This window comes from Equus caballus, chromosome 24 (genome assembly GCF_041296265.1).
Source record: "Equus caballus isolate H_3958 breed thoroughbred chromosome 24, TB-T2T, whole genome shotgun sequence".
In the NCBI taxonomy this organism is placed as follows: Eukaryota; Metazoa; Chordata; class Mammalia; order Perissodactyla; family Equidae; genus Equus; species Equus caballus.
The window spans coordinates 58,388,822-58,409,498 of NC_091707.1; the positions used below are offsets into that span (position 1 = coordinate 58,388,822).

At 63.5% G+C, this 20,677-nt stretch overlaps 1 protein-coding gene across 6 annotated transcripts in view; it reads left to right on the forward strand.

Annotated features, from left to right (window-relative positions):
- KIF26A (kinesin family member 26A) overlaps positions 1-20,677 on the forward strand; it is a 45,522-nt gene that overhangs the window by 15,807 nt on the left and 9,038 nt on the right. For 4 of the 6 annotated variants that reach the window (XM_070250295.1, XM_070250297.1, XM_023628515.2 and 1 more), the window contains exons 3-6: positions 315-749; positions 8,226-8,416; positions 15,480-15,669; positions 20,275-20,487. In XM_070250295.1, the coding sequence (XP_070106396.1) occupies positions 315-749; positions 8,226-8,416; positions 15,480-15,669; positions 20,275-20,487 (1,029 nt within the window). The remainder of the gene's footprint in view (positions 1-314; positions 750-8,225; positions 8,417-15,479; positions 15,670-20,274; positions 20,488-20,677) is intronic. The other 2 variants (XM_070250299.1, XM_070250298.1) reach the window with 2 other exon arrangements.

Below are 20,677 nucleotides of genomic sequence, written 5' to 3' on the forward strand. Positions count from 1 at the left end.
GGATGCTCCTTGACCGCACAGCTCTGCTGCTTGTGGGCTGGTTGTCGGGGAGCACAGATGCCTCGTTAGCCATGAGCGGGCGTGGTGATGACGGTGGGAGAGGGTAGGCAGTTGTCCAGGGCACCGCGGGCCTCACTATTAAGCTCTGATAATTATTTTCCTGCTGAACGCATGTAGACGAAACTGTCCGCGGCTTATTAATCTGTTATGGATTATGTGGCGGCCTCAGCATGAGCTGGCCTGGCACCGTGGAGGTAAGGAGTGGGTGGCAGGTCCTGGTGCCCAGGCACTGACCTCTGTCCCTTGTCCCCCAGGACCCTTGCCTCTCTGCTCTGCTTCTTGACAAGCTGCCAGCGTGCCGCTCGGAGGCCGAGCGCCGCTGTGACGTCTGTGCCACGCACCTGAACCAGCTCACACGGGAGGCCTTGCGGCTGCTACAGACACCTACCGGCCGCGAGGACTCCGACGCCCCTCATGGAGGCCCCGGCCTTGTGTCCCCCAGCCCCGGCACGATGACCAGCCCGAAGGATGCACCAGTGCCGGCAGGCCCAGCAGGGAGGCAGCCAGGCCGAGCAGGGCAGGACAGGAGGAAGGGGCTGGCCTGGCCATCCGGGCCCAGCGTCCAGGTGTCGGTGGCACCTGCTGGCCTGGGTGGAGCACTGAGCACGGTCACCATCCAGGCCCAGCAGTGCCTGGAGGGCATGTGGAGCGTCTCGAGGGTCAACAGCTTCCTGCCGCCATCATGCCTGGTGAGTGCTCTGGGCAGGGTGGGCTCCTGGCCTCTTGGGACCACTGGGTAGGGCTATTGGCAGCTGGGTCAGAACTGAGTTTCCTCCTCGGGGTCCCTGTCCACATCTTGCCATACTCCGTGGTGCCAGGCTCAGTGGGAGCCCTGCAGCATGGCTCCCCTAAAGCAAGGGGGCTGAGGACATTGGGGGAGGCCTGACATTCCTAAGGCCCATGTCAAGTCCTCCTGCAAGCTGCTGGTGGGCAGGGTCCTCCTGCGTCCCCTGGAGCATCCCTTCCACATAGCGCCAGCACACGTGGTTGTGGACAGTTTGGCCACTCTTGCTTCCAAGACCACATGTGGCAAGGTGGGCTGACGGAAGGGCCCCGTGTGTTCCTGGGACGAGATCAGACCCTCTTCCTTGGGTTTTGGGGGTGGAGGGATCATCAGTGGTCCCTCCCCCTCCAGGGTCTCTTGTCATGCCGGCTGCCCTGAGGGGCATGGCCTGAGCAACGCAGACCTGCCCTGTGGACAGCTGACACAGGGAACCTAGGGTGTAGGGTGAGGCCCTCAAGTGGCGGAAGGTCTGAGCCCTCTCCCACACAGGGCCTGGTCTCTCAGGAGCTGCCTCTCTTCCGCTGACTGCAGAGTGCCCCCTCACCAAAAGATCCCTCTCCTCAGGCTGACCAGATTGTCACCTACAGCAGTGGCCATGGCTTCTGTGGAACCAACTCTGGGTACCAGTGGGTGCTGTGGTTGCCATCGACCTGGACCGTATGTCCTCAGAGAGAGCCCCATGCCAGCATCAGCCCCACAGTCTGAGGTGGAGCCAGCTCTGGAGGGGGACCTGGGGGCCTGGCCACTTTTCCATGGCCACAGAGCTTTGCTGGTGGGGTCTCTCCCAAGTGTCCTTTGTATCCCCCAGTTTTCCATGTAGGAGAAGGAGTACCAGGATGAGACATCAGGAGAGGGTGGGTTGTTGGGTCAGAGGTTTCCTGGGACACTGGAGGGAGTAGGTCTGGGTTTGGGGAGCACATGGAGTTACCTGTGCTGGGGGCTGGCTTGGGGGGGGCCTTTCCCCAGGAGGCACTGGCTGCTCTGCCCAAGCCCTGCGTGACTAGGGGGATACATTTTCCTGAGGATGCCATGCCCTCAGCTGCACCCATCTGCTTCGTTGAGGACTGAAACTGACGACCCAGCAGTGTTCAGCATAGGGGTTCACCAGGCAAATAAAGTAGGAAGGATCCTCCAAGCAAAGGGAGCAGTCTATGTGGAGGCCTGGAGGTGTGAAGCATGAGGCTTCTCTGGAGATATGAAGCACCCAGGCCTCCCTGGAGGTGCAAAGTATCCAGGCCTCCCTGGAGGTGTGAAGCGTGAGGCCTCCCTGGAGATGTGAAGTATCTAGGTCTTCCTGGATGTGCAAACCATGAGGTCTCCCCGGAGGTGTGAAGCACCCAGGCCTCCCTGGAGATTTGAAGTATCTAGGCCTCCCTGGAGGTGTGAAGCATGGGACCTCCCTGGAGGTGTGAAGCATGGAAGTCTTATCAGGAGATAGGGCTGGAGGTGATGGGGAGGGCACAGGTGGGGGCAGGGGATTAGGTCAGGTGGGACTAAGTGATGGCACCTCACAGATGTGTGTAGTGACACGGAGAATCGCCCCCGTCTCACCTACCCCCCGGAACTCCAGTGGCAGAGAGATCAATGAATGGCTGTGAAAGCTGTTTTTGCTTGATATGTTTTCCATTTGCTACAGAGCTGGCTGCACCAGCTTGCCCAGCGAGTGTCTCTGAAATAGAGTGGTGGGCAGACATCTCCTGCGGTCTCTGTGTAGCCCCATGAGGCTGTAGGGGACAGAGGCACAGGGAGGGCCCCCAGCTGCTAGAGCAGTTCCATACAATCCCGATGTGGGACAGACCCCAGCCCTGCCCCCACTTCTGGGCTTGCTGTCCCTTCTGAGGTCAGTGAGATGGCACTGACTGGACGTTACCACCTCTAGAGTGGCCTTTGATGAGATCTTGTCCTTGCTGGGAGCTGGCGCCACTGACCTACTGGTAGGGCTGGTCCTTCCAAGGCCTCCCTGTCCTTGGGGCCTCCCTGGCCCTTGGCAGCTTGGGGACAGGGTGCACTGGGGTCACATGGGAAGAATATCTGGAACCAAGCTGACCTCCGGTTGGTGTGATGCTGCCCCCTGGACGTGGCCTGGCTGCTCTTGACTCTTCCATTGATTAAGTCCCTGGGTGTGGCCTTGAAGACGGAGGCCAGCCCCTGCTGTGTGTTCCCTGGGGCCCCCGGGCCTGAGAGCTTGGCTCCCCAGGGTTAATGTGCTGGGGGCAGCACTGAGGTGGGGAGGCCACCCAGGAGAGCTGGGCAGCTTCTGGAGGAGGTGGCATGGTGCTGGACCCGAAGGGATGTATGAGCTATGGTGGGGCAGCGGAGGCTGCTGGGCATAGCTAGACGGCTCCTTACCTGAGGAGCTGAGCACGCGTCTTCCAGGGGGGCCTCGAACACCAGGTGGAGAGAGGGGTCGGCCTTGGCCCAGGGAGAGCCTGAGGCCGAGCAGGGGAGCGAGCTGCCGTGGGAGCCGGTGAGGTTGGGGGTGACTAGCCGGCTCAGAGGGACTTTCTCCCCGCAGGCTGGGGGCAAAGGGGCCTCTCTCCTCCTCTCTCTCCCTCCCGTCTCCCCACTGCTGGCCTGGCCGTAGCCGTGTCTGACCTGAAGTTCAGCGTGGCAGATGTTGGCCGTCTCTGCCTTTGTTAGTTGGCGGCCAGCGCACCATGAAACGTGGGCGTTTAAGGCCCCGACGCTGTTTTATGTGCACACTGATTGCATTCGGGGTGGGCGGGAATGGATTCATAATTAGACAATGGTCCTGGTGATCAATAGTGAAATTACTGGAACCATAAATAGGGCTTTAGGACTCAGATGAGGTAACTGCCCCTGAACCAGGGCATCGATCATCGGAGGTGGCCCTGGAAGGTTAAAATATTGCGTGTGGGACTCTGGACTTAAATACTTCTGGAGAGTCGCCTTGTGAATCCCGGCCACGACCCATCCATGGCCCCGGCGCGAATGTGGGTCTGGCGTGTGGGGTGGGCCGGGCTGTAGCTGCCTCTGTTCTGGGGTGCAGAGAGGAGGGGCTGGAGCGGCAGGGGATGCTGGAGGAGGATGCCAGCCCTGCCACGGGGACGGTCTTTGCAGGGGGAGGCGAGCTTCCCAGAGCCCGGAACACGCCGAGTGCTGTGGCTAGGAGCCTGCCCCATGGCCCTGCTGGGGTCTTGCTGTGGGTGTGGCTGCTGGTGAGCCCCGAGTCCCGATGGAGCAGCCCTCAGCCAGCCTCGCCAGGCTGTAATCAGACCCCTGGCTCACACCGTGTCCTGGAACACAGGCTCCGCCCTCTCTGGGTCCCGTCACCTCCACAGTGTCCAGAGATGCTTCGCTGCTCTGGGGGTTGCCCAGCGGGATGGCCCAGCAGCTCGTTCCAGACGACATTGGGTAGAGGCAGCTCTGCTCCCGTGGAAGACAGAGGCTGCCTGTGGGGGCTCTGGGCCCGTCACCCACCCGGCTGCCCTGGGGCCACCCCATCCCCGGCCCTGGCCTGCTCCAGCCAGGCTGCCAGGGCCTGGGGCATGGCCATGAACTGTGGCGTGTCTCCCGGCTGCTGACAGAGTGCCCCTCAGATGCTCACGGGCACCTGCACTCATCATACAGCCAGACGCCATGGGACTGAGGCTCAGGCCTCCTGGCCCCACGGAAGGCTAGAGGTAGCACAGTGGACACGCCCGGCGGGGGCGGCCGAGGGCGAGGCTGAGTGACACGAGTGAACAGCGCTGCTGCCTCGGATCCAGGCCAGCAGAGCCTTGCAAACCTTCCTGAGTCCAGTGGACATGGGTCAGGCCTCCCTGGGGTCCTGGGGCTCACAATCCGGGGAGGAACCCCGGAACAGAAGATTCCCAGCTGGCCGTGGGGGCTGGGGCAGTGGAGGCCTGGCATGGATGGGGAGGCTGGAGGGCTTCCCGGAGGAGGTGCTGTCCACCACTTTGATGTGCAAAGTAGGAGGTGAGGTCATCTTGGTGGAGGCCTGGGAGGAGCAGAGTTTCCCTTTGTCCATGGAGGTTGAGGGGCACCAGCTTGAGGGGGTTGCTCTTGCTGCCCCTGTGCCAGCCTGCTTGCCTCCCCCCCGCACCCCCACCCCCCGCCAGGAGCCCTGGCAGGGACAGTGTGGGGAGTTTTGGCTGAGTTCTGGCCTGGCTCTCTGACCTGACCCACGGCCCGTGCCCGTCTCTGGGCGTGGAGGTTAGACAGGATGGCCCCTCTTCCACAGAGCAGCTGCTTCTGTGACGGGGGAGCGGGACAGGGCACCTGCAGGGGGTAGGACGTCCCCAGCCTGGGACCCTCTGGGTGACTAGGCTTTGAGGGGGCAGGCGGGTCTGCCCCACACTGAGGCCCTGGTGCCTGGCACGCGCCCACTGAGCGATGCTGCTGTGCCCCCTGCAGGGTTGAGACTGTGTCTGGAAGATCCAGCCCCGGCTGCCCCATAGCCCCCTGCCCTGCTGCCCTCCCCACCTTTCCACACGAAACAGCCCAGTAAGGAGGTCATCCTGAGCAGCTGGCGAACGCTGTCCTCTGGGCCTGAATCTTGTAGACGGAGAGTCCAGGCCTGGAGATGCCTAAGAAACGGCTTAGTTTGGCATTTCCCTGCTCTGCTCCATGGAGCCCGGCCCCCGGCAGCACCCTCTGAGCCAGTCCGCGCGGCTGCCGGGCGCCTTCGGCTGGCCGGGTCCTGCCGCTGAGGGTCTGGACGGCCGCCGGGCCGGGCTCTCTCACGCTCTCCTCTCTTCACGCTTTTCTTTCGTTGCTGTTCTGGCACCTCCATCACGTTTTCTGTTTGGCCGCCCCCCACCCCTTGCCCCTTTTCTTCTGTCCCCATGTTGTGGTCTCCCCCTCGCCGCCCTCCCCTCTGCCCCCCGGCTTCTTTTGGCATGCTCGGGCTCTGCTTCTGGCAGGAATCGGCCGTGGCCGTGCCACCGGCCCCGGCAGCTCGTGGGACCCTGGAGTCGAGGTGTGTGCGGGACTCCCGAGACAGGTCAGTGTGGGGCTGAGCTGGCCGCGGGCTCACCAGTGGGCTTCTGTGTTGCCGGGTGGTGCCAGGATGTCCTGGCTGGAGGTGGAGAGGCTGGCATGAGATGGCGGAGTGGCTCGGGCTCTGTGGGAGTGAGTGGAGGGGCGTGGGGGGCCGTGGGGCAGCGTCTGCCCCCGCTGTGACCCCCACTGTGACCCCCGCTGTCCAGGGCGCCTCCTTGAACACTGTGGTTGGCCCTGGCCTGGGCTGCTTGGTGTGGACCCCAAGGCAGAGCCCTCACAGGGCTGGTTGGAGCTGATGGGGGTGCCAGGGGTGCTACAGGTGGTGCCATCCTGCCCTGGCCCCCTGGAGCTCCTGACCCTGGGCTGCTGGCCACGACACGGTGGCGCTCAGCCAAACCCAGCCTTGCTCTGAGGAGCTCAGGTCCTGGTGGTCGACATGGGCGTGATGTAACTTTACAATCAATTCTTTCCTACACGACTCTCATCAACAAAGGAATTCAGATCTATCCTGGGTAGCACATATGTTAAGTGTTAAAAAGGGAAGTCACCTTCGAGATGGAGGACAGTGACATACCACGTGCACATCATCCCTGGGATGGACATCCAGGTGGTCAGGGAGCCCTGGGCGTCCTGGCATCCTTCACTCATTTGCCTTGAGCTTCTGCAGCCACCTGGAAAAGGAGCAGCTTCCAGTTCTCATTGCCCAGGCCTAGGCCGGGCCGACCTTCCTTCCGGACTGTTCTCTGTGAGCTGGTGCCCCCTCTGTTCCGTGGCCTCATTTTCCTCAGGTGTAGGGCCTGCCTCCCGGCCGTGGGCTCCATCTGTCTCGCGTCTGTGTCCCCGCCAGGCCGTGTGCTCCTGGAAGACAGATTATGGAACACCTCCCGTGTGCTGGGCGAGGTGCTAGACACAGGGACGTGGGTGTGTAGGCACCCTCCGGGGGCCTGCTGATTCCCAGCATGCTCTAGGTGCTCGTGAAAGCTGGTGGAATGGGAGGATACGGTGCTTATGGTTGAGCATGGCCCCATTACTCTGTGGATTAGGAGCACTAGACAGACTGGGGGAGGCCGAGGAGAGGTCCGAGGGCTGGGGGAGGCCGGGGCAGGCACCTGGGATGGCTGCAGGGAGTGACCTGGAGAAGGAGAGGGCTGGCCAGGCTGGGTTCTAAGGGGTACATAGGAGTTCCTGCCCTATAGGCAGAGGCAAGACAGGTGACAGGGTGTGGTATGCTGGCACAATGCCGAGTGAGAGCTTGGGCTGTCCAGGTTCACTCTTATCTGCTCCTGACCTGTCCTTCTCGCAGCCCTGGGGGAATAGCCGGTGCCCTGGGGGCTGAGTGGCGGCATTTGGCTTCCATCCAGCCTGAGGTTTGGGGCTCTCTGTGAACTTCCTTTGTCCACATGGTTTTGCTGTGTCCCATCAGGGGTTCGAAGCTGACCATGGGCTGGGTGGGGTGAGACTCCTGGCTGGGGTCAGGAGGGATGCTGCCCCAAGCATTACTTGGGAGACCCCAAGGACACTGGGCCCTCCAGAGAGTGGCTGCCGCTTGGGTACCTTGCCCATAAGGTCACCAGAGAGGCCCGTGGCCTCTCAGCGCGGGGACCCCAGTCCTCTGCCAGGCCAGTCACAGAGGACGCCTCTGACAGTGGCTGTGGGCAGTACTCGGGACCGGGTGGAGCCAGGGGCCGCAGGGACTGGGCAGTAGTCGGGAGCTGTGAAGGCTGGGGACCGGGGGCCCTTGGGGAAGGAGATGGGACTGGGGTGGCTGGGCTGAGGCGGGCCGCTTCCCCCGCCTGCCAGGAGCCACTCACCCCTCCAGGGCTGGGTCTGGCCTTGGGGTCCAGGGCCCGACACGTGCACATAAATGTAATATACTGTGGCCGGATCTTGAGTTTCCCGGCGCCGTCCTGGGGAACATTTAATTACATTTGTGCTTCATTACGAGGCTGTCTCCCTTTCTGGAATTTATTTTAGCTAATTAGCTGGAAATGCCAGAGTAGTATTTCAGATGACGGGGACATCATCCATTGTCATGCACAGGACACTTAGTGCTCGTGACAAATATTTATCGTGGGGTCTTCTCTAATTATGCCTCTGGGTGCTCCCAGACGGATGGTCTTGGGGTATGGGACACAGGGGTCCCTGTCCATCTGTCCTGACCACTGAGGTCACTGCATTTCTGGGACTCGGTAGGGTAGGGGCTGGAAGGTCAGGGCGTTGGGTGGGCACCTGTATCCACCTCTCCTGCACGGGGCCGTGCCGGGCAGACCGCCTACACACCCTGAGCGGGCAGGGCGCTGCGAGTGCGGGCCCCAGGGAGTGTGCTGGGCTGGGGGTACGCAGGTCTGCCTCCCCGCCCCGCGGGGCCTGGGGCGGTGGACATCTGTTCCTTATTCGGGCCCCCTCTCCCCTCCAGGCTGAAGCGGCGGTGGCTGCCGTGGCGGTGGCAGACACGGTCCGAGACGGCCCCCCCACTATTGGCCCAGACGGCGTGTCAAAGACGTGGGGCCGCGGTGGGGCCTGCACAGCGGCCCTGGTCACCCCAGCCCCAGGTGCCCCGGCGGGGGGCTCCACAGGCCCGTCAGCCGCGGCCTCCTTCTTCAGCAGGTACGTCCTCTGGGGGCTTCTCAACAGGGCTGGGCCTGGCCCAGGGGCAGTGTGGACAGCGTGGACAAGAACAGTAGGGGGTGCCGAGGACCTTGGCTCCTGGCCCCGATGACCTGCGAACCTTCCCTGGGAGAGCATGTCCTTGCTGCTGCTGAGCCGAGCGGAAGGGAGCTGTGCTGTGGGGGTTGCTGCTGCTGGGCAGCTCACAGCTGGTGGGCCAGCTGGCCTCCCACCACATCCACGGCAGCGTGTGCTGGAGGCCTCTCGCCCTAGGGGTGGGATGCAGCCAAGGACAGGGTTTGAACCCAGCCTCTGCCCTTTCTGAGCTGCACAACCTCGGGCAAGTCACATAACCTCTCTGTGCTTGGTTACCTATCATATGGCGCTCTCAGAGTTGCTGTGAGGTGCAGTGGGCTGATGTCCGTGAAACACTGAGAAGGGTTTGTCCAGCACAAGGAAGCTCAACCGTGGGTGTCCTGGGGCCTAGCTCGGGCCAGCGCGCTGGGGCCATAGAGCTGACACAGGCCTCAGGGCAGCTCCCCTGCAGTTGGGGACCACGAGGGTGGAACGGGGCTGAGGGAGTGCCCCTGGGTGTTGGAGGAGCCTGGGGTGAACTGGGGGAGGGGTCCTGGAGGGCAGGCTGCACCCAGACCCCCTGTTGCCCTCCCCTCCCCAGTGGCTGTTGGCACATTCCGCAGTGATGGCTGTGCTTACGTTATTCCGTCCAGCTGCACGTCGGCCAGGAGCCCAGTGCGTCCCTGTCCCAGCCTGAGCTCAGGGCGTGGGGGTGGCTGGAGCCCTGGGTTTGCCGTCCCCAGGATGCCTCGCTGTGGCCCCACAGGCACCAGGGCCTGGTGAGGATGGGGCCTGTCAGGCAGGGGCACTGCGTGGCAGAGCTGCGGAGCGGGGAAGGGGAGTATGGGCGCAGGGGTCTCTTCTGGCCCCAGCTGGTCAGGAGCAGCCACCCCTCAGCCCATCGGGGCAGGGCCCGGGTTCTGCAGACCCAGCTGAGCCTCTGTGAGGACTGAATTACAGGATGGAACGGCGAGAATGGCATGCCCCGTGGAGGCTCACCGTCCCATTGGCAGTCCCAGCGCCCGGGCGCTAAGCTTATCCGTGCATCTGCAGGGGTGGGGTGGGGCGGGAGCAGGGCACCAAGCAGAGAGGGTGTGGGGGCGGACCTCATGGCCTGATCAGGAAGTGATGGGGGCATGCGATGGGGGTGCTGGGACATTGTTGGGGCCCTGGGCTGGTGAATACTGCACCGTGTTGGAGTGCAGCACGGCCTGCCACCCTGCTTAGGGGCGGAGAGCCCGGCTGGGACCCTCAGGAGCCCCCGTGTCGGGGAGAGAGGGGCCAACCTCTGCAGCTGGGCCTGTCCCTCCCGTTAGTGTTAGTGTCCGCCCCTTGGGGCTCTCAGCAGCCGCCCCCTCATCAGGCCGACCTTCTGAATAGTTAGATCAGCTTCAGGGGCCTGCGATCTGGGGCCACTCTGGCTCATTAGCGACCCTGTGGCCCGGCAGAGCGCATGGCGGCTGCCTTTTGTCTCCAGCAGAGCAGGGCTGCCGCTGACCTTGGGAAGTTACCATAGAAACTGGCTGGGGCTGGGGCCAGGGGGAGGCCGGTTCTCCGAGGGGGTGCGCTGCCGGCTGCCATTACTTCCGGCCTGTCGGCCACCCCGAGGATACCCTGAATGAACGGCAGCGGCTTCTTGAAGGCTTGCGGGCCACGTTGGGGGCGGGCGTCCTGGTTGGAAACATGGCCCTGAGCTTGTGCCTGACTCGGGCTGGAGACCCCCTCCTCTTGGGGCTGTAGCACCCTGAACCGCGGGCGAGATGGGGTGCTCCTCAGCCCTACACGCACTCCTTTGTTTTGTTGGTGGGGGGCTGCGGTTCAGAGAGAAAGGGCTTGTCCAGAGTCCCCAAGAGACGTGGAGCTGTGGGGGCCTGAGGCACGAGCTGGGCTGTGCTCTGTGCTCCCACCTCTACCCCTCACTGGGGATCTGGAGGCCAGAGCTGACCCCAGCCCATCCCTGTCCCTTGGAAATTTCCAGCTAGTCAAGGCGGGGTGTCTGGAGGCCGCCTTTGATGGCAGCTTAGAATCTGCGAAGGGGCTGAACAGAGTGCTGTCCACAGTGCTGTGGGCCACCGAGGTGGGCTGTGAGGGTTGAGTAGGAGTCTGGCGTTTGCCGAGTGGAGGCAGAAGGGGGTGGGGGGTGAGGAGTTTGGGTTCTCCGTTGGTCCAGCACTCCCTGCGGCCGGCACTCTTCTGGGGCCTCCCTGGGTCCTATCAGCGACCTCTGAGCTCCTTGCCTCTGAGCAGGAAGCCGAGGTGGGGGTGGTTCCTGGGTGCCCAGGGTTTCCCTAACGCTGCCGGGGCATTGGGCACAGGGATGGGGCCCGGCGGCCACGGCTGTGGCTGAGCTCAGCGCGCCCACCCCAGCACAGTTCTGCAAAGGCTGGCTGCAGGGGCTGCGCCTTTAATTCCGTTTTCTCCCGAGGCTATGGTGACCTTGACTCCCCTTCCTGAGCCCTCCCCTCCCCTCCCCTCCTCAGCAGCCTGCCCTCTTCCCAGATGCCTCCATTAGCGCTCTCTCCTGCCCGCCCTTCTGGGTCTTTCCGGGGGGTCACCTGCTGGACTCTGAGTCCAGATGCCTTGAGGAGAGCTGCTGGGAGTCTCCTCGGCGGGCGGAGGGCAGGGGAGTGGTGTGGTTCCCTTGGGACCAAGACACCCCACTGCACTCCGAGGTACCCCGCCCCGTTGCAGCCTCAGTGGAAGCCCCTACTCCTTGGCTGCATGGACGCCTGCCCCTGGAACGTCAGGCCTGGCGCCCAGCAGGGATCTGGAACTAGAGTAGGGGCTGCCCAGAGTCACATGGGCACTCTGGCTGGGCCCCCAGCGCGGGGGGCTCTGCAGAGAGGCCTCCCCACCTGCAGGTGGGGCTGAGGGAGCCTGCAGCCCCTGTGTGAAGTTCCCAGGGGACACGGGAAATGCTGGCCATGGTGGGGGTCAGGGGTCAGGGCTCCTGGGACCTTGGTCCCTGGTCTCAGGGGTCTAAGGCCCCCTTATCGGCCCTGGGCCCCCAACAGGCAGATCCTGGGGGGTCTCAGGGCCTGTGGGGGACACTTCCTGGGTGAATGTGGGGCAGGGGCATGAGGCACGGCTGGGTCCACCAGCCTCATCACGGCCCAGTTAGAGAGCCCTGGCTTGGCCCTAACTGACCCCCACACACTTCCGAACAGTCCCGTCTGTCTCCTCCGGGTAATTAAGGGTCTCGCCGTTAAGGCCAACTGCCTGTGAAATTGCCTTCTTGTTTGGAAGAGGCAATTTTTCTTTGTAAAAAAGCAAAATATTTCCTTTGCCGTTTACATGAATCAATGACCAGTGCCGATGAGCCGGGAAAGGCCTCCGGGGTTGCGGTGAGAGAGCTGGTGGCTCAGAGGGCTGTCCCCGGAACCCGTTCACTCACTCCCTCACTCATGCTCATGCTGTGTCCTGAGCATCCCGTCTTCCAGGTCTGGGCTGGGCCAACACCTGCCCTCCAGAGCCCCCATCTGGTGAGGACACCGCTGGGTGCGCCGGTGCCTCAGGGCGGGGAGTGGTTCCTCTAGTAGCAGGAGGCACAGGGTCTGGGGAAGCCCAGCTTGGGGACATCAGGGTGGGCTTCCTGGAGGAAGCATCCTCTGAGGATGAGGAGGGCTATGTGCACTGGTGAAGTTCCTGCTTTTCTAAGTCTTCCCTTGAGAGCCAGGCTCCTCCGACTTCCCCACACCCTCCTTGCGTGTCTCACCTCGCAGCGTTCCTCATCCCAGCGGGTCCTGCCTTGAGCCCCTCCCCAGCCATGCAGTGGGCACTCGTGGTCCTGAGCGAGGCACCCGTGTGTTCTCTTAGCCTCTGTGAGGCCTGGCATCGCTACCCGCCACCCCGCTATCTTCACCCTCACTGCTCAGAAACTGGGTCTGTGCCCCCGGAAGACTGGGGCCCTCGAGGAGGGCAGGCCCGTCCCCCAAGGCCACCCCCCACCCTGGACCATGCAAGCTGAGCTGCAGGTGTCAAGCGGCTGCAGGTTTGTCCCAGTTTCCCAGGGCCTGGCTGTCATCAAAGGAGAGAGTGCCCACCCGGGGCCTTGCTAACTCGCAGGGACGTGCCTTTGAGTCACACCCGGTGAGGCGAGCCTGGGTGAGCAGGGACCCCTCGGGCTGGGTGGGCTGGGCCAGCGCAGCTTCTTGGCTCCCATCCCCTGGGGGCAGACTGCGGGCCAGGGAGGGAGGCTGGGGCGGCCCTGAGTGAGGTCAGATCACAGCGCAGAGACGCCTGGCCACTAACATTACAGACTTCAGGGGCGGGCAGGACGTCAGAGGGTGCCGGCCCAGCCTCTGTCCAGGCGGGACCTGGGTGTGGCCCGTGGAGAGGACACCTCCCTGTGCTCCACTGCTGGGCTCTGAGGGTGACCCGGGTGGGGCTGAGGTCAGTGCTGCACGCCCCTGGCCCCTGAGAGGATCGAGGAGCACGCAGGGTTGTCCATGGCCTTGTGAGTGTGACCCATCAGGGGAAGCCCTGCCCTCTGGCCGTGGCCTCTGTAGGTCGGAGGTTCCAGCCTGATGTGGCTGCGGCCTCCCACTGCGCCTCACTCATTGGCCATGGGTCCTCCTTGGCCATTACATCCCCTTGAAGCTTGGGGGAGTGGGTTCAGGATGCCAGCCTCAGTTTCCCCAGCTGATCCTGCCTGACCTAGAGCAGGGCAGGGAGCCGGCTGTGCGTGGGCGGGCACGGCTCAGCCATGGCCACCTGCTGACCCATCCCATCAGCTTGAGGGCCCCGTGGATGCCCTCCAGTGCAGGCTGGTGCCAGGGGTCCCTGTGTCTTGCCCTTTCCTGAACTCCTGGGGACAGGCACCAATGTACCATTTACAGATGGGAAATGAGTCCATGGGGCCTCCTTGACTTTTACTGGCACAACCCAGGTCTGTGGGCCCCGCTCGCCCTTCCCCAGCCCACCCCGCCCCGCCCAGGTGGGCCTCACCCCTCACCTGTGGAGCTCCACCCTCCCCGTGGTCCCAGCCCTGGGGGCAGTGCCAGGCAGGAGGGGTGAGGCTGCTGCTGCTTCCTGCGGGGCGGGAGGAGTCAGGAGGTGAGGCTCTGATGAAATGGCCCTGGACTCTCCTGGTCCCTGCCCACATCTCCCTGGTCCCCACTACTGGCCCAAAATGGTCACACTGCAGTTTAGGTTGGCCCCTGCCAGTTGCCACTTGCCCCTCGCCCCTCTGGCCTCTGCACCCTGGCCTCTTGCCTGCCCTGATTTGCTACTTGATCCTCTGGCAGAGGGGAACCGGGACCCCTCTGTGCAGGGACATTTCCAGGTTTATGAACACGTGGGCTCAGGCAGGTCTTGGGGTAACGTGCACGACGCCCCGTGTGGTCAGAGGGTCCTAGACATGCAGGCCCTGCCCAGGGGGCGGACACCACCGCTGCCCGCTGCCCGCTTGTGGCTGGAGAACCAAGCCCCGACTGCGGGCTGCCCACGCCCTGTTGGCTGGGCTGCTCCGGACAGCTCGTGGGCTCCACTCACAGTCCCTCGCCCCCTGCCCTGCCTGGGCGCACGCCAGCGCCGGCGCCACCGCTCTATTAAGGATCCACCACGCATCGTAGATTACTTTTATTTTCTGCGATGACACCTCACTAGGAGGAAAGCCGTCCCTGGGGTCTCTTAAAAGACAACTGCTATTAAAGATGAGAGGAGTTAGCGAAATGCCGGCGGTCGGTCTCTTGAGTGAGCAGGAGGCGGGCTCAGGGGCTGTGAGGCTGGGTGTGCTGGCCCTTGCCCTGTGGTCCCTTTGAGGAGGACAAACAGACAGAGAGGCTGGGGGCTTCGGGAGGAGGCCGGGTGCTGTAGGACGCAGGAGAGAGAGGGAGGCGTGGGGAGGGGCCGCCTGGGCCCAGTGCGCAGGTTGTTCTGTCCCCGAGCCCAGCTCACGGCCGGGCCTTGGGCCCCTTTCACCAGGGGCTCTGCCACCTGAAGGGGGCACTGAGGCCCAGGCCGTCTGGGCACTGGGGGTGTGTCCTTTCACATCTCAGTCACCAGCTGTCACCTGCTGGAGGCATGGGGAGGGTGCAGGGTGGCCCTGGTGGCCCACAGTCCAGGGTAGGGGCTCTGGGGGGTGCGTGCTGGGCCAACTCTGGAGGGCTGGGGGCCCTGCGTGAGGGTCAGTGGCAGCCAAGGCCGGGAGTGTGCTGGGCCCGCAGTGTGTGTGTGTGTGTGTGTACATGTGCATGTGTCGAGGGTCCAGAACAGTGGTGTTCTCAAAGGTACTCCAGAACCCCCTTGCTGAATTTAAAGCGCAGGTGGCCTGGGGCAGACTGTGGGTCTGCAGGTTCCGGGGGCGGTGGGGCCACATTCTCAGGGCTCCAGCGCCAGGCTCAGGAGGGGGGAAGAAGGGGGGTCGGTCAGGGCTTCACTGGAGGCGCCTCACTGGGCCAGGGGGCCGCGGGGGGCCGAGGCGGAGGCAGCAGGGGTGGCATCTCCAGTAGGCCCCGGGGCCTTGGTGAGGGCATCGAGGTGTGGGGAGGGGACTGGACAATCCAGGCTTTGAGTGTCTCCCGAGTGGTGGCATGTGCTGGGGGCCTTGAACGCGTGTGCTCATCAGGGCTGCACTTGAGGGCCTCCGGGGTCATGTCCTCCCACATTAGAGATGGGAAACTGAGGCACAGACAAAGTCGGCGTGCCCGGGTCACACAGCCTGTGAGTGGCTGACCCCAGCCCACGCCGTCCTGGCGCTGCAGCAGCTGCTGGCTTGATGCAGGGCTGCTGGAGGTTGGCGGGAAGAGGATGTCTTCAGCGCAGGGTTCGGGGAGGTGCATGGGGGCCTGTGTCTGCCCATCTGTCACCTGGCCAGGCCCCCACTGGGCAGAGCCGCCAGGGACCAGATGTGGTGGCCTCAGCCCCAGGGCCCCTACTTGGCTGGGGGAGAAATTGAAGTGTGGGCTGGGCAGCAGCCTTTAGGGCCGGATGGGTGACAGGGACAGCTCTGTGCATCCCCACCGCCCACCTCTCCTTCCCTCCCCAGGGCCGCCCAGAAGCTCAGCCTAGCCTCCAAGCGCAAGAAGCCCCACCCGCCACCAGCCCCCGCCACCCGCGGTGCCTCCACCTACCCCACGGATTTCAGTGGGGTCCTGCAGCTGTGGCCGCCCCCTGCACCCCCCTGCCTGCTTAGGGCTGCCTCCAAGGCCAAGGACAACCCCAGCAGTATCGGAAAGGTAGGCCCAGCCCTGATTTAGGGGTGAGCCCGGAAGAGGATGCGTGAGGCTAGGGTGTCTGAGCAGGTGTGGGGAGGGGGTACGGGAGGTGGGGGGATCCTGCTTCCTTCTCCAGGGTGGACAAGGGTGGTCAGCGGCGGTACAGATGGGGAGACTGAGGCCCAGGCCCCCCTTGATGGCTCAAGGTGGCAGCAGGGAGCCTGGGAGACTGTGATGGGGCTACAGGAAACAGGTGGGGGTCCCAGGGGCATGTGCTGGTCTCAGTGTGGGGCGGGAGAGCCAGGACTTCCTGGACTAGGGGTCGGGGTCTGACCCCAGGAGTCCCCTTGCCTCATCTCTGTTGGGGTGCTGCCCTCAGATGGGGCTGCTGGGCAGGGGTGGGACCCCTTGGCTCTCCAGAGTCCAGGCAGATCCCAGCCGCAGCCCGCCAGGGGCAAAAGGGGAACGTGTGTGGTGGCTGATTGAGGGCCCCACCTCAGTTCAGATGGGGAATCTGAGGCCCAGAGTGGGGAAGGGCCTTGACTGGTCACAGAACAGTCTGGCCGGCTCCTGGCCCCCCCGGCTGTGACCCCTGGGCTCGTGTGGTCTTTCGCTGAGCCTGGGTTTCTGTCCTGGCCCATCTGAGTTGCTTGTGACCGTGTCCCAACCTGATCAGGGCCCTGTGTGTGTGGGATCTGTGTGAACACTCGGGCTTGTGATCCCCTTTTATGAGGTGGGCTCTCTGTGCCCACTGAAGGTGGAGAGACTGAGGCACAGTGATTGGGCCTGGCAGCAGGGCCACTAGCTGTGGGGTGAGGATTGGACCCTGACCCTCACGTGCACTCCAGTGCTTTTCCCCACCTCTGTCCACTCTGCTGTCTGCTGGCCCTTCCCAGGGGCCCCCCTGAGATGGTGGGGTTGGGGTAGCCCTGGCCTGCCACCCACCCAGGTGCAGGCCCAGCCTCTCCAGCTCCTGGAGGCTCAGGCCTGCAGAGGCTATGGGATGGCTCCCTGCTCCCCGGGCTCAGCCTGCCCTGTGTCTGCCCCCTGCCCCTGCCCAGCCCAGGACTTGCCTCAGGGGGCTTCCACTCCCAGTGGCTGGATCTGGAGAGGGGTCTGATGCCTTTGCAGAGGGTCTCCTGCCCCCTCCCCTAGCCACTGCACAGGCCCCCACCCCAGCCCTCCGGCCACACGTTCTGAAGGTCAGTCCCTCTATCTGGGACCTCCCCCTCCTCAGCACAGTGAGCGCCTGCTTGACCTTCCAGACGTGGCCTGGCCGGGCACGCTCTCCGTCACCCCCACCAGGGGTCTCTTGGGCTCTCCCACCCTGACACGGAGACCCTTGTTGCCCTTGACAAGCCACACGCACACATGGCATCAGTGTCCCCTGGGAGCTGCTAGAGTGGGGACTCTCATCCCCGCCGGGCTGTGGGTGTGGAAGTGCCGAGCTGGTGAGAGGACGCTGCACCCTGCACAGAGCCTGGCCCTGAGCTGGGCGTGGTCGCTCGCCTGTCTGTACCACCTGGGCTTCTCCGTCTGCAGACGGGGTGCAGCGTGGGAATAGTACCTGCCTCTCCGGTGGGCACTGGATGGGTAAGGAGCGTCGTGGCGCGGACCCCTGTTTTCTTATTGTGATTCTTGGGGCACCAGCCCGCCTCCACCTCCTCCTCCTGAGGCCAGGCTCCCCTAGGGGTTCCGGGGCGGGGGCTCCTCTCTCCTCCGCCACCAATGCTCTCACTGCCCACCCCAGTGCCCCCTCCCCACTCCTGCGAATGTTATTTGCACGAATGTCACATAGTCAGAAATGCCTCCTGAAAAGCATTTACTATTGTCACAGAAAAGAAGTTAGATGACGCTCCGTTCCTGACATTAATGTGCTACTTAAGATAATTCATCATCTTGCGGTGTTAAAAAAGACGTCCCTTTCGCGGTGGGCGCAGAGCGGCGCCCCTCCCCCCTCACTCTTAGGCATCGAAGCCCTTTTTTATGCAAAATGGGTTTTTTCCCTACCTGGCAGCTATTCAGCAGGGCTTTGTAATATCCGAACGTTTAGGGGAGACTTGCCGTGTTCTTCTTGTTCAAAGACCCTGTCACTTCCTGCAGTAATGGCAAGATTCTCCCAGACAATGGCCTGTGTGTTTAGCCAGGATGGGGCGAGTGGGGCAGGCTGGATGGCTGATGTCCCCTTGGGGGGCCTGCTCTGTCCTCTCCCCGCTGGGCAGTGTGGGTCCCCAGTGGGGACTAATATCACAGACCATCAGCGGCTTGGCGGCGTTTCCTGCAAGAGCCTCACCGCAGGCTTCTGGGGCCCCCTCCGCCCCGGGCAGCCTCTCTAATCTGCAGAACCCATTTGGCTCCTGAAGTGGCCAGGAGTTCATGCTGAAAAAAAATTGCCAAAAATTACCGGGAAGTGCACATTTTCGTCTGCTTGGCAGCCGCGTTTGGAAATCAAATAGTTTTGTTCATGTCGTCGGGGAATAAAGGAATCGATTCTCGCCTGATGGAGCCCAGGTTCGGAGGAGTGCAATAGAAAAGTGTTTCTTTACGAGGCAGCTCCCGGGAGAACCGTACACTCCTCCTCGGGAGCGATTTTGCATGTCAATTTGCTGCGTGCCGATGGGGAGGAGATGGCGCCTCGCGCACTGCCCACCGTAAACCAATTTTGCCGGCGTTATGTATCTGCCACTTACAATTAAATCCGTGAAAAATATTGGCTCTGAGATGAGTCTGGTAATTTGATTTACACTGTAGTGGAGAAATCGGAGATTTCATCGGAGAGCGGCCGTTGGTGTCCTCCAGCAGAAACTGGAGTCCGGTGCCTTCTCCCAGGAGGGGCCCTGATTCAGGGTGGCTTGCCTGGGTCAGAGCCTGTCCCCGGCCCCCCGTGGCCAGGCACAAGATGTGTTCCGGGGGCTCATTCTCCGTGCGGCTTGCTCGGGGCTCTTGGGTCTTGGTTCCCGGCCCACCTCCCTCCTGAGCCTTCTGTTCCATCAAGGGCATTGGAGCTGGTGGTCCAGCCCAGGAAAGCCGAGTCTTCTGGAGCCGCACGTGTCGGGGCATGCCTTGGCACCTGTTCTTCTGCTTTGGGGACACACTGGAGCAGAGGCTGCCTGGGCACCTGCTGGCCCCTGAGCTCACGCTGCCCTGCTCTGTTCCCCCCACCTCTGCCCCCCATGCTGGCCTCAGTTTCTCCTCGGCTCCCAGGCCACGGATTTCAGAATTCAGGTCTCTTCCAGTAGGATTATCATTTCCTCCTCCTCCATGTGTTATTCTAATAGGATTTCCACTGTTTTCTGCTGACCTGGGATCCTGCCGGGACACAGGGTGTTGAAAGTTTGGCTTCCAGCAGCTCTGGGTTGGAAGCACCAGACCCCCAGCTTCTCCCCCAGGGTGTCATCACTGGCCTCAGGCTGGGCCCCCTTTTGTGCATTTGTTCCTTCATGTCCAGGCTCCTGCTGCCTCCCCTCCGGGGCCGGGGATGGGAGGGAGGGGCTCCCTGGAGGAGGTGTGGCTGCGCAGAGATGTCTGGGGGGCTGGGGCGTGGGGCACTCTTCCCTCCTCTCTTAGCTGGGAGTGAACCGCGCTGCAGGGCCTGGGCATCCCCCCGCCATGGCTCATAGACGCCCTAGTCGTCTGTCCTCGGAGCTGCACTTTACAGTTGACAGAGCCCGGCCGGTGGACTCAGGAGTTGGGGGGCCACAGGGAAGGCTGGGCTCTGCGGCAGCCCCTTCCCTCCCCATCAGGGGTGGGGAATGTGCCGCAGAGGAGCCTGTGGCCTGGGGCTCTGAGGAGGGCCCTGCTGGGGCGGGGGGCCACAGCGCCTCCCTTTCCGGGGCGCCTGGGTCTCGCTGCCCGTGCTGCCTGTCCTACTCTCTCCCTTTTTCCTCCGCCCTCAGGTTGGGAGTTTGGGGTTCAGGAGACCCACTCTCAGGCCGTGTGACTCGGGCAAGACAGTCAACCTCTCTGAGCATGTTTCCTTCCTCCTCAGGCTGGCGGGGGTCAGGGGGGTTGCCTTGATGGCCGCTCCACCCTGGGAAGCTGGCAGAGCCGTGGGTGCATGTGTTGGGGGTGATTCCCCTCTCGAAGGCTCTGTGCCTTTGGGTTCGGCTCCCTTGGTGCCCAGCTCTGCCTGAGAGTCAGCAAGGAGGTGTGGGGGACCCCGGGGACCCCACGTCCAGGGCTGGTGGGGTACAGCCCCTAGGCTTCCGTCTCTCTGCTCACGGGGGTGTCCAGGCCAGCTCCCCTGTCCTGTCTTCTCTGTCCCGTCCCCTGTCCTGTCTTCTGTCCTGTCCTCCTCTCTTCTGTCTGTCCTGTTCTCTGTCTTGTCCTCTGTCCTGTCCCCCATCCTGTCCTCGCCCTGTGTTCACTGTGGCCCTGCCCCTCCTCCTGTGCTGACTTGCTCTGCACCCTGCCAGCCTCTCCTCAGGGGTGCAGCCTCTCCCTGCCTTACTGACCTCACACGGGATCCGCTCGGGCCCGAGCTGGGGCGCGGGCGTGCGCATTCCTGCGGTGTGGACCCGTGCTGGGGCCTGGCCCGCTGTCCCAACTCGTGCGAGGCTTCTCCTGCCCTGTAATTAGCGGCTGGCGGGGCGGCTGCTCAGCTGCCCGCTCCTGCCGCCTCCCCAGGTGAAGGTCATGCTGCGGATCTGGCCAGCGCAGGGGGCCCAGCGCTCGGCCGAGTCCACGTCCTTCCTGAAGGTGGACCCGCGGAAGAAGCAGGTCACCCTCTATGACCCGGCTGCTGGGCCCGTGGGCAGCGCGGGCCCACGCCGCGCCGCCACCACTGCGGTTCCCAAGATGTTTGCCTTTGATGCCGTCTTCCCCCAAGACTCGGAGCAGGTGAGGGCAGTGGGTGGCCTGTGGGGGCCTGTGCTGGCTTCTTGCACCCAGGGAGGAGGGGGGAGGCAGGCGGGAGGAGCAGGCGCAGGAGGGTCCAAGCGGCTTGGACAGGCCCGCTAGTCTCCTCTCTCCGCTGTCCCTACCCGGCTCCTGGCCTGTTGCGCAGGCCTGGGAAGCGCCCCAGCTTTCG